A 13,936-nucleotide genomic window follows, 5' to 3' on the forward strand; every position below is an offset into this window, starting at 1 on the left:
AGCTTAAAGCTGACACAAAAGACACAAAAAACGCTCCTGTATTTCATTTAGAGATTTATTTTGATGCACAAAATATTCTCTTTCATTATGTATGAAAACATTACTGAGTCTGCCTAAAATATCTTTCACATACCTTTAAATTTAGAAAAGAGGCCAAATACTGTACATCTACACTGCTCAACAGCAGTTGTGCTTCTGCATGTCTGCAAACAGAGCATGCCTTGCAACCATATGCATCATGGAAGTTGGACATCCATACTAACCTGCTGTTAGACAAAGCAGTAGACATTTTATGTCTTACAGAGTAGAGAGTATATTTTCCCTGAGGCATGTCGAGCAGAGTGTCCCTTATAATCTCATCAGTGTCAAGTGGAGACTCAAGTGAATAAGCGTTTTCCTTCACATTCTTTCATCTCCTTTGCTTTTTTTTATGACTAGAAATATGATGACTAGCTTCACGTAGGCTAAGTCGTCCTTAACACTCCAGTGCGTGACTGCTTTTGTAATGTAAATAATGAGACATTCATGAAGTCCCTCTCATGTTTGTCAGCCATTATATGTTTGGCTTATTTCCTTTAACATCTGACAGCTGTGGATCATTTCTAGCTCAGCGGACACAGAGCGGCACCGGCCCATGGTGTGTTTATTTCAAAGTCACACAGACAGTTTCATGCAGCCTCTTACACATGAGCACCTCATTACTAAGATATAACAAATGAATTGTCTCATGCTATGTGATTAAACGCAGGCGTCTGGACACAATAGCAGATAATTCAAATGAGAATTGAGACATCAATTAAGAGGCTTCAGGATCATAATGAACAATCAACCTTGATTTTACTTACCTCACTTGTGACAGTAAACATCTGGCTGACAATGTGACGACATGCAGCACTTGAAGGTTTAATTGACAGTTTCTGACAATATTTAATCACAGTGAAAGGCACTCAGGCTTTTTCCTAATCAGGTTAAGCCTGTCTGTATCATTTCTGTGCGCGGTGAAGTCTTTTTTCCAAGGCTGCATTCCGTTCTTCTCAGTGTTTAAAGTAAATATTGTAAATAAGTACATTTATCATCAGTCTTTAATAGCATAATTTTATCTACCATGTAAATATGGTAGATAGATGTGGTCTGGTGGTTTGAACTCAGTGGAAAAATATGTTGAGCTCAGCCATGCAGATATGCCTGGATTATTTCAGTCTTCTTCCTCTTTTCAACTTCCCTGCCTGTTTTTTTATTATTTTTTTTATTTCAAGCATAAAGCTAACCTTTTCAATCTTGCCTTCTCTGTCTTCCTACGTGGTTATTGTCTATTGTTTTCATAGGTGCACATTCTCAGTCATGTTTAAAGTGAGTGTCACTTTCAGGATCTCTGAGTGTCATATCTCCATTTTTATCCCATCAAAACTTCAATGTTGTAAACCTCATTCAGTTTGATTTAGTTGCTTAAAAATCAGGAATATTTTTCCATTTTTTTCTTATCTGTTTGCAAGTTGCAACACCGTTTAACCATGTTTCTAATCTTGACTGTAACTGAAAGGAAAACAAAGTGTTTCTGTGAAAGGGAGTCCTGATAATAATGAGTGAAACCAGGCCTCTGCACTCATGCTGCCTGTAGTAGTGTTTAATGTTTAACTGCCCTGCCCTCACAGGAGGGAGGAGGAAATTTGTGGGAGTTGAATGTTGACTAACACTTTGCACAGACTGAGATGAAACCGCAGACTCTGGACTAAGACCTGTGGGGACTCCAGGGGATTCCAGATGATCATCCGAAACGAGAGGAGATGGACCAGGCTTCGGGGCCACACACTGGACTTCGGGGTTAAGGTATTGAATATTTAGACCATTACCATTTCAGTCTAAGCTCTTATATATAAGCTCACTCCTGGATCTCGGCTCTAATCACGGCGGCTGCACCCAGCACAACTGATAAGCTGAAGGGCAAAATCAATACCTGGACAATCTGAGCTCACCGCTCGTAACCATGAATGGGGAAATGGAGATAGCAGATGAGAAAGACTGGAGTGAACTTGAACCTAACTACCCCGTCAAAATCTTCCTGACGGTCTTTTATAGCCTCATCCTGGTGACGGGTATCGTGGGTAATTCAGTCACTATCAGGGTGACACAAGTGCTGAACAGAAACGGCTACCTTCAGAAGAACGTGACCGACCACATGGTGAGCCTGGCGTGCTCTGACTTGTTGGTGCTGCTCATCGGCATGCCGGTGGAGCTCTACAGTGCCATCTGGTTCCCGTTCACGTCCACATCAGGCAACGCTTCCTGTAAGATCTACAACTTCTTGTTTGAGGCCTGCAGCTACGCTACCATCCTCAACATAGCCACACTTAGCTTCGAGCGCTACGTGGCTATCTGCCACCCGTTTCGCTTCAAAGCCCTGGGTGGCAAACGTACCTCTGCGCTCATTACCTTTGCCTGGCTGGTGTCCGTACTCGTGGCCCTGCCGTTGCTGATCGCCACGGGAACACAGGGCCACATTCCCTTCCGCGCGGATACGCCCGTCCAGAATCTGACCTTCTGCACCAATCTGAAGGAGCGCTGGGTGATGTACCGGGTCAGCCTCTTTGTGGCTTTCGTCGTCTACCTGATGGTGGTGATCTGCGTGGCCTTCATGTGCCGAGCTATGATCCTGGTCCTGCGGAGACCTATGGGTTCCCCGGATGGAGCGACCGGTGGAACTCTAAGAGAACCCAAGCATGAAAGTTCCAAGGTCAAGATGGCCAGGAAGCAGACCATCATTTTTCTTGGTAAGTCCTTGCTTTAATACTTTGCTCCGCCAACTGTGTCTGATCACAGACATGATTTTAGAGCTCTAGCTGTGTCTGTTTGTATTATGTGTGTGGTCTTTTTGGGCCATTGATCATGGTGTTGTGTGTGTGTGTCTATGTGATGTTGTTTCATCACCATCAGCCAGTTAACAGCAGTGAAAACACAACCTGGACTCTGTGCCACAAGTGGAAATAATAAAGACACGTCCAGTGTTTTATTATATACAATATTACGACCATTTAAATGATGGATTTCACTCACACACACACACACACACACACACACACAAACACACAGCTTTTGTTTAGAGTGTGTTCTTGAACTAAAAGAGAAACAGTGCAGATAAATGATTCTGTCAGAGTATTTGAGTTTGTTTGCATGATGTTCCTCTCTTGGAGGCAGCTGTGTACATAGACACATGTTTGATTCCTGCAGCTGTCCAGTCAAAACAATAGTTACTGAAAATATGACAACATGGGTGACACAAATCTGTTAAGGTAGCCCCTATTTACAGTGGCAAGGAGCTCCATGCTCATTTTTTTAACTCAGAAAATTTAGAATGAATTTACTTGAATTAAATCCTCACAAGGACAAAAAAAAAGAAGAGAAAATTCACACAAGACATCACAGAAAGGGCCAGTCAGGTGAGCAATGGACGCCCAAACCGCCATCAGATAAAATTTTAATAACAAAATCTACTGAACAAACAGTACGTGAGCACTGGGCTGAACATCCTGAGAGCATGACGCGGTCTTGGTCCACTGGACATCATGGAAGCGTTTGACATGAGATGGGAAGGGACTCACTGATGTTAACAGAGGCTGATATTCCCCACTGGAGACAGGCTGGAATGAAAAGAGATAGAAGACACACCAGTACATACAGCAGAATTCCCCAAGTTCTTTAGTCATACAGCGAACCGGTCACGGACGGTGGTTGCATGAATAAACAGCGCACTGACAGAAAACAGGACACACAGGAGCGTAACTCCAGGATGTGGAGGAGGAAGCTTTCATGTAAACTTACTTTTATTCCCTGTGTGATGCAGGGTTTTTTAAGCGATGGAATAAGAAAGAAAGACAAATTAATATTTTATCCTACAGAACTGCTTCAGCTCAGACATATTCTCAGCTTGTCTGGTGTGAGCAGCTCTCTTCAGCTCATTCACAGCTTCTCTGCTGGGTTCTGCGCTCTGAATGCAGAAGGTGGATTTTTCTTTGTCTGAAGTCGTTCTGTAGCAGATTTCCTTTGATGTTCAGGCTCTTTGTCCTGCTGCATCACCCAGCTTCTAATGAGCCTCAGCGGGCGGACAGACACACTGTAAAATACCTTGATAAACTGAGGAATTCATTTTTCCAGTCAATGATGTGGAGGTTTTTGATGTTGGTATTCAGAGCCCTTCTTACACCGTACATGCTGCTGCATGTTCTTCCAAAACATTTCAACTTTATTTTTTTTATCAGCCCACAAATCCTTTTACCAGCAGTGTTGTGTAGAGTCAAGCTGCTCTTTGCAAAACCTGAAGTTCACAGTGATGTTTCTTCCCTCTGTGGTGTCCTGACATGAGCACCAGGCTCCATGCAACTTTACTGAGATGTTCACATAAGTTTTCCACCTACACTGTGAATGTTTGATTGATTTATTCAGTATGGACAAGGGCAATACAATGATTTGTGTGTTATTAGTTAAAATGGATTATGTCCATAATTGTATCTTAGATGAGGATCTGATTATATCTTAAGACAAATTTATACATGAATTCAGATATTTCCAAGTCAGGTCAGAAACACAATGCTGGGTAAGTGCTAATATGAAAAGTAAAAAGGTAGCTGTTTATGAACACGTCCACCACAGCCACTTTATACAGCTTGCTCTGATTCCTGCAATAAAAATAAATATAAATTTAATATTTAAATTAATTAATTTAAAGAATCGAATAATGCAGCGTTTATTGAGCACCATTTTTTAAAGGGAAGAAACCTACATACATACATAAAAAAAGAAATAACGAAAGATAGTGAAAAAGCTTTAAGTAGTCTGTTAACGTTATTATATACAAAATGTTCTCATGTGTACATTTACATTTACAGGCTCAATTACACAATGTTACCCCAACAGATGACTTAGGTGTTAAATATGATCTCAGTGTGATTATGGGATATTTCCACCAATGACACCACAAACAGTGTTTTTACTCTGTAACTACACAAGCATCATTTCAGTCTGTTGTGTCTTTGTGGTGCCGCTTCCCTGCATTGCAGAGCGTACCATCACCACACGTCCTCCTGTGTGTTTAATGACACACACACACACACACACACACACAACTGCTCTTTGTTTGAGTACAGTCACTAATGATGTCATGTTGACATTAAGTGTAGACCAAATATGAGTCTGAATCACAACCCTGGAATTCATTGTTTACATTTACAGCTCAATGTTACATCCTCAGGGTGGTGATTAATTACCTGTGTACAGCTGTTTGCTTTAAGGTTAATGACACACATAGTTTTGTGTAACTATTACAGCTGTGTTCACTGTGGTGTATTCAGTGGGATACAAAATGTGCACATTGTCTTATGGAGGAAGGAAGGACGAAACTGACACGACCCCAGAGAGAACCTTGAAGCACAGTGAGGTGGTGCAAGGCATTTTTTTTTAAATATATTTTTTGGGGCTTTTTATGCCTTTATGATAGCACAGTAGAGAGAGACAGGAAATGGGGAGGCAGAGAGAGGGGGAACGACATGCAGTAAAGGGCTGTCCGATGCAGGATTCGAACCGGGGCCTGCTGCAGCGAGGACTGTAGCCTCTACACATGGGGCGCCTGCTCTACCCACTGCGCCACTTGACGCCCCAGTGCCAGGCATTTTTATTTGACATTCAAATAATTGAAACTCACATTTTCATATCTGAAACTGTTATCTACAAGGTCAACAGTTGCAGCTGCGGCTCTGACAGCAGTTTGAAGCTTCCAAAATCCCCAGCGCCTATTTGTCGCTGTTTGTCAAAAAACACTTCTTCTTAGAGTCAAATCCAAAACACACAGACATGGTACACATATTTATAGATTCATCGTCACTGAGGATGTCCCCATAACCTAAAACTCTGAAAGCTTTTGTCCTAAAGTAACTGAAAGTCCACTTTGTTTCATGAACATGAACGTCAGATGTTTCTGGAAGGTTCACCTCGGGAGGATGTTTTTCTCCATGACAAAATCTAAAATAAAGTTTACATCATGGACAGTGTGACTGTAACTAAGCGAAGTCCTCAGGACAGCCATGTATCAGCCACTCTGAGAATCACTGAGACTAATCCAATCAGCCTCACAGCTCCGGTACAAGACTGTCTGCTAACTCCTTTACCATTTATCTTTCAGTAAGACACTGATATATCAACTCATCTAACTTAACACAAGGGGCCGCTTCTTATTCCTAGAGAAAATAATTAATGGTTATTATGGGCCATCTATTCTGACTTTTCATTGTTTCCTTGGGGACCGCGTGTGCTGTGATTAAATTACCAGTCAATCGTACGTCCTCATCAGTCAAATTAGTATTGGACCACGTGTGAATCAGTGTTTCTGTCGAGACCAGAGAATTATCCCCCGGCTCTGCAGCTCCTCTCTGCTCTGCGGAGGCTTTAGCTTCTTTCATTCATTCTTTCATTTCATTCGTTCATTGGTTTGGTTTGTGGTTCGGTCTCGCCACCGATTCTCATCTACATCGTTCACCTGTGTAAAGCTCAGATTAACCCACTGCACAGAACCTGCAGCAGCAAATAGCACGCTGGCAGAGTTAGCCACTAGCAGGTGAACATAGGGGAGCATTTAGCAGCTAATTAGCTGTTTCTCTCAGGAGTTGGTGGAGACCAAAGCAAAGCTAAAGGGAGAGTGAGTATTGGACTTCATTAAATGGAGAGGAGCTACTATTGCAAATGCAAATCATAATGACTTTATATGGTCATATTTTGTCTATGTTTTCCTTAAAGCTTGTTGTGTTGCCCCCCTTAACAAAATGTAAAGAACCACTATTCTCAATTTCTACAAGAAATTACATTTATACCACACATTTGAATGACTTTTTACTATTTTTACTACTATTTTATGCAAATAGAAGCAATTTTTGATTTTGAAAAGTGAACTGAACACAATAGAATGAATGGTCTGTGTTTCCAATTAGTGATGTTATGGGAATAAAGCTTTGTGTTCTCCTCTCACGATATCGTTCCAATTAAACGTGACGATGTACTTCCAGCATCTGACTCTCAGTTGGAACCGGCTCCTTGGGGCATGATGAGGCAGGAGCCATGACTTGAATCTGAAAACGCTGTTTCCACTTCAAATTTTCAAAAATATTGCTTTATCAAAATGCCTGAAAAACCACCTCATGTGAGCGTATACATTTTTTTCCATTAGTCATTTTGAAGTTCACAAATTGCGCATTAAGCAGGTTATTGGAAACTTTTATGAGTTAGAATTTTATTTTCTAGTTATTATTTTTAAATAAGACTTCCTGGTACTACTTATTCTGTGAAAACGGTTGTCTAATGTATTTAACCTCTTTTTGCGTTATTATTTTGGCCACTTTTAAAAAAAAACCCCCAGTAATCTGTATTATTCAAGTCCTGCAACTTAATTTAAGTGTCACACTAAATCATCCTTAATATGCTGGTGAACTTCCACATTGGCAGTGATAAAAGGGAAAAATGTATTTCCTGCCAGACTTAACAAATGTTTACAGTGATTAATTCTAATGCGAACTGTGTTTCAGTCTGAGAATTCAATAATTACAGTTCTGTGAAAGAACAAACAATTTTATTCCCCAAACAGACAGCTGACTCTGCTGTGACGGTGCGCTGACTTGATGAAGATGTTTCTGCAGGTACTTTGATTGAACAGATAACAAAAAAGGGAAACAACACGTTTAACAACGCCAGCCAAAAGTAAAGTTTAGCAAAACACAATTACATGGGGAATTCTGTAAAATGGTTTTTGTTTCAAAGGCTGATTTTCATTCATGACAAACAATCAGATTCTGCGGAAAATACCTGAAACAGGTCAACACTGTCCTACAACCTAAACTGCTTGTTCACTGTTCCCTGTCTTCACATTTCACTGTGAACTGTCTTAATATTATAAAGATCATCAGTACTGGACATTTTACTCCCCGGGAGAGGTTTTGGCATTGGAAACAAAACCTGAAGTGAAACATGAAACAATGGCACTGAAACTCTAGTATTGGATAAAAATAAAAATACAAACTTCAAATCTTATTATCTTATTTTATTTTGAGATCTTTTGCATCATAATGTGGGACCCAGCCCGGCTGGGTGAAGTTCACTTTTAACAGATGTTATGCTGAAACTAGTGCTAACATTAGCTAACACAAGACAGCTAGTGTTACGACCCCCGAGAGATTTATTTCCCAAGCAATAAGTTTGAAGGACTGTAATCAACAGCTACATGTCTAGCTGCATGTGAAAAGACAGCGGCAGGGAGAAACAGACTTACCTGTTGTTTGGGAGTTCCAGGTGAACTTGTGGAGGCCATTAGGTATGTGGTCCTGTCAGGTTTCTGAATGTAAATGAATCATGTAGCCTACTTCTAGCCCCTCCCCTCAAAAAAAGCTAAAATAGAGAAAATTGGATGTAGAAAAATGACTCCAAATCAATGATTGCGTCTTAACGACTGTATATGTGAACAAACAGCTCTTGTGTCAACTTAAAAAGTCATGAAATGTCAATGTTGTTGTTCCAGCTTCCCCATGGCCAAACAATAATCCCTCAAGTTTAAGTTTCTAGTTCCAGAGTCAGTGTTGTAATAATTGTTCATAAAGAGCCAATAACATTTTAAAACCACCGCTGGAAGAAAACGTAGTTGGGAATTCCACCTAACTTTTGGGGGAAACAAAATACTCAGTGAGAGCCTGAATTTGATGAGAAATGAGAATAAAAATACAGAAATATATGATTGTGTCTGAAGAACACCACTGTTTAATTTCATATTCTGTCTAGTCACTTGTTTGTGCGCAACGGCTAAATCTTTCCATATACTTATTTATACTGAAAATAAATAAGCTTCCAAATTGTACTGTATATTGAGAAATACAGTGTGGATACTGCAGCATCAGGAAGAAGTTAGTATTATTTTTCTCAGCTCAGAGATCAGTGAAATTGACTTGATCTACCTGCTCCTGATTGTCTGGAAGAAATAACCGTTGCATTGTTATATAAGCACAGTATTAATATGTATTAGAGGCGAGTTGTGCTTTAATTCTGTTTTTAGCTGTGTTTATTGGGGCGTTCCACCCTTTGGAGTTCTGTTTTTATTCAGCAGATAATCCTTTATTAGGCTTAAAGCATACTAAAGTGTCATTCCAAATTACATAGAGAAAACTGATGTTTTTGGAAGAAGTGGAAGTCTGAGACCAGAACTCGACAGCCTTGACTGATTTTAATCAGCTGACATGTAATGACATTCCTCAGTGTGTGATGGTCTTTTATGCAAACACTTTTCTTCTGCTTTATCTCAGTAGGAATTGTGCAGGATGCTCACTTCATCCTTTCCCTCAAGGTTTTTGCTCTAGCACCAACAGAATAGAATATGGAAGTTTGTATAAATATTGATGTGTGAATAAATATTAATGAGTACTGATACAGAGCGGATTGTGTGTTTCTTACACTACAGATTTGTTGGTGTAATATTTAAACCTTTATTATACCCAAATTTGATGTGCAGGTAATTGAAGTTATTTCAAAATAATCTAAGTACCTAATTATGATTTCCTGAGAAGAACACAGTCATATTGTAATCACCTCACCTGTCCTCCTCTATCATAACTACTTCAAAATTCATAACAGCTCAGTCCCCGTAAACAACAACCTCACAATGGAATATTACATTAACTGAATATTACTGGGGAGGTCATGACAGTCTGCTGGCATCAACAGTATTCGCTCACATCCTTATTGACTGCCGGCTCGCTCGGCTGCAAGAATGACCCGAGTCAGAATTTGAATATGAATTGATTTGTTATTGTGGTCGGCAGACAGAGAGGAGCTGCAGCAGATAGCACTGAGTTCCACTCTCATGCACGCTTGCAAACAGTTGCTCCTGCTGTAAGCACCCATGTCAGTTATCTCTCAAGTGGCCACGTTGATGACGCCGCTCGACTTTACCTTGAGATAACTTTTAATCCCGGTCGGGCTCTGAGACTGTGGAGAGTAATTAAAAGTAGAGAACATCCTCATCCTCACGTCCAGCGCAGGAGGTTAATTGCTTTAGATTGCTTATTTCAGTTACTGTGAGCCGCCGGCATTTGCAAAATGAATATTAATTCCCTTTTGCTGCCTTCAGCCTTTGGCCTGTGGCCTTTGACCTTTGCAGGCCATTTGTGATGGGAGCACTCACTGAGGCTGAAGACATGCGAGAAGAAGGGGTGCCCGGACACTCGAGGAAAAATACAAGAGCAGAGAACAGCTGTTGTTATGTCTGCAGTGATAATCCTGCGTCTTCACTTGTGTCACTGTTGACTATCAAACAATGATCTACAGAGCTGAACAGGTGAGACAAGTTACATAGATAGCCTACTACTATATCACATGAAGCTTTGTAGTGTGTGTGTGTGTGTGTGTGTGTGTGTGTGAGAGAGAGAAAGTGACATTTAAACGCACAGTCTAACTTCTGCTTCTAGGAGTCTCTCAATCAAAACAATAACAAAAGACTGTTGGGTGACATTGTGAAGTAGCATGGGATCATGGGAGTTGTTGTCTTCACCACCTTCTCCCAGTTTGGATTCCTTCAGTGTCAGTGGCTCAGGAGGTTTTTACCAGCAGCTGAATTATCCTCTCCATAACACACACACCAGGGGATTAAAACCAGTGGAAACACCCATGAAGCAGTTTCACTTTATAAATCAGTGATTCACCGACGCTCCTTGGTGCACACATGATGTCTCTGCTAACTTAAGATCCAGACGTCCGACAGCTAAAACCCTTCATCTGGTTAAAATAAATGTTGAAAACGACCAAGGTGTAATAAGTGAATCTTAAAAATATGGCTTAAAACTGGAAACAGATCAATTTCGAGCTTCTGGCAGACGACCACATATCTGCCAGATACGTCATTGACATGCGAACAAATGACACGTATCGTTATGATGATTAAAATGACATATCTCTCTAGGTTTGAGAATTGATGGAAGCATTTGGGATAATGCACAATGTACTGTACATCTCAAAAAATACATATAACATAGCTCTAGTCATTTTTAGACATTTTAATGTGGAAAAGCTTCATATTATGACTTTAACTTCAGACTGGAGTAAAAAGCAGAACAATAGCTCTTTAATCCTGCAGAAGAACTCTGGTTATTTGAAGTACAGTTGACTGCTGGTAAACAACATGTTTGTGCAGTCTTGCTCCAACAAGTACATTTAATAATCTCCTGTGTTTGATCCGTGTGTCAGACACCTCCCACACAGCACTTCACACAGATCCAAACACTAAATAATTTGCTAAAATTTTTTGAGATGTTAAACTGCTCTAAAAGTGGACTCATGACATTTACACTGTTGTGAGATCAGCTAATTAAATTGCTATGTACATAAAGAATATACATTTTGATTTTCCCCTTTCAGAAAAAGCCTTCCAGTAATCAGTTGGTGTACAACAGCATTTACTGAGGCTAGCGACAAAGAAAGACTTTGGTGGTTCATATGAAGACAGGAGATAAGACAGGTGCCCCCCCCCCCCCCCCCCCCCGGTGTCACACCCAGACGGTGGTGGAGTAAAACCAGCAGGTGGTGGATTGAAACCTTCAGCTGAGTCTCCCTGGACATCCTGGAGGTTACGGTGGTGGTGGTGATGGGGGGGTGGGGGTGGGGGGGGTGGTGCAATATTAGGTCTGAAAGACAGAATGACATGCTCCTGTGATTTTTTCCTCTCCGACTTGCTTGTATGGAGGCTGAAGTGGAGATCATTAACAACAGCTTTTTGGGTTCAGATTCAACAAGCTTCAAGAGGCTCAGCAACCAATTAAATCTCAGTCTTATCCAGAGATAACCTGCTGAGCGAATGCATCACACGAAAGACATGCGCAAGGGGGGAACTCCTGAATTACAACGCCCCTTTGTATCTGCGGTGAAGTGCAAACACAGCTCATTGTTTAACCGTCATGCAGGGACAAATCTTTTTGCCTAATACCAGTGTCACCACAAGAATCTGGAAAACAGAAAATCCCTTAGCAGCATTGAAACCAAACATAATAGACTGATGCCATCTAACAGTGGAGGATCCATAACTTTCTTGGGCTTGCATTGTCTTACCTGCTCAGCCACTTTCCACCAATCTGCCAGAATGGGGCCATAGCTCACGCACTTCTGCGACAGCCCAATTGCCACCCATGAACCTCTCTCCTTTCGATCGATGGGGCTTATTTATTGTGTTTGACTACAGATCCTGACTCCCTGTCGGCCTGTTTATGCTGCTTGGGTGGCCCCTTTCAAACCCTTTTACTATCAACTATAAAATAAACCTCTGGGAGGATTTGTCAAGGCTCCTTGGGCAGGTCGATGACTGTGCCTCACCATTCCTCCTCTCAAGCCCTCCCTTGTGTCCTAGCATCTACTTTGCGCAGAGTGACAGCTGCATAGTTTAGCAATAAGCTCAAGAGCCCCGTGGCCCCTCGGCAGCAAACACAGCTAAAGGCAAGCCTTCCTGCGAGTGACAGTCTGCACTCGCCAAGCCGCCTGGGACACAATCCTGCTGATGGCTGAGAGGGTGACTGTGTAGCTTCATGGTGTGTCAGAGCTCACAGGGGAAATCACAGGCTACACTGTCTGGGTGTGTTTACTTATCTGCTTAACAACAACATACTTAACAGAGCCACACACACTAATATGCTGCAGCATGCCAGCACTTGGCTCTAACTGCTGCGATTGGTGAAGTCAGGTGATCAGCTTCTAATTCCTACAGCCTTTTTGCCGCTCTGGGCCAATTATTGTCACCTGATAAAGTTGTTGTGCGTTGTTGCTGCCACAACCACCATTATTAAGTCCAGTATTCACTGTCCATTTAGCTCTGTTTTGGGTAAAAGTTAGTTAGTCTCCATCAACTGCTGAATGCTTTAGCTGCGAAATGCTCCACTATATTTCTCCGCTGCTGGAGGACAGGTGGTATACAGTGGGTTTACCAGAGCTTTCTGCCCTGGCTGGGAACAAGGTTTATGGGGGTGGTGACGGGGAACGTGGCCTGATGATTTTCAGGCTGTAAAAACAAAACAATTAGCTGAAAGATGCTAAAGTGCTCAGAAGAGGTGATGAGAACCGAAAGGTCAGATAATGCTCCTAAGTGGGTCTTTCTTCCTTTTCCACATTACACAGTCAATCAATCTACTGTTAATGTGAGCATATTGATTAGGGCAGAATTAATATTTGAAAAAATGTCAACATTGATTGAGTTAGTGTATGTTAATGCTGATCTAAAAATCCTGATACAGTGTTACTTCATCAGATTATCTTCCAGAGTAGTTTACATTCTCCGTGGGTTTCTTACTACAAGTGAGCTCTTTCACACAGACCTAGAATATGACTGGAGTGTGTACGGTCACTGTGTGAAATTGAGGACATAGTTGAAAACTGTTGTGCAACAGCTGTAAACAACTGACATCTTGCATCGTATTTGCGCTCTGCCTAGTGTATCAGCTGGTTTCAGCTCTTTATCTTTTTGCTGAATTCATAATAAAGCTGCTCTCATTGACATGTTTTGTTTCTGTTGTCATGCCAACGGAACAAGTTTGAAATAGTGACTCAAACGTGGCCCATTAAGATGACGTGTTAACCTCCAAGCTGCTGCTCCGCTGCTGAAATCCAGATTTTATAAACACAACTTTTCACAGCAGGCATCACCACATTTTACTGGTGAAGTTTAAGTCTAGGAAATCAGCCTTCACAGACGTTTGGAGTAGAGACCTCAGTGATGGGTCCACCCTCAAACACAGCATGCAGCACTAAAACCTTGAGAGGAGATTAGATGTGTGACTTACTGGGGTGGCTGCAGTCACTCACAGCGCATAACTCACACTGTGGGAGACTCATCAGGCCCATACTTTGTTCTAGGTACAGTGATTAGTGTGATATAGTGAGG

At 41.4% G+C, this 13,936-nt stretch overlaps 1 protein-coding gene across 1 annotated transcript in view; it reads left to right on the plus strand.

The window, feature by feature from the left end:
* Positions 1-1,677: 1,677 nt before the first annotated feature.
* gpr39 (G protein-coupled receptor 39) overlaps positions 1,678-13,936 on the plus strand; it is a 35,272-nt gene continuing 23,013 nt past the window's right edge. The window contains exon 1 of the mRNA XM_056389495.1: positions 1,678-2,768. Within this exon, the coding sequence (XP_056245470.1) occupies positions 1,985-2,768 (784 nt within the window). The 5' untranslated portion in view covers positions 1,678-1,984. The remainder of the gene's footprint in view (positions 2,769-13,936) is intronic.

The sequence above is a fragment of the Seriola aureovittata genome, chromosome 11, assembly GCF_021018895.1.
Source record: "Seriola aureovittata isolate HTS-2021-v1 ecotype China chromosome 11, ASM2101889v1, whole genome shotgun sequence".
NCBI classification, from domain to species: Eukaryota; Metazoa; Chordata; class Actinopteri; order Carangiformes; family Carangidae; genus Seriola; species Seriola aureovittata.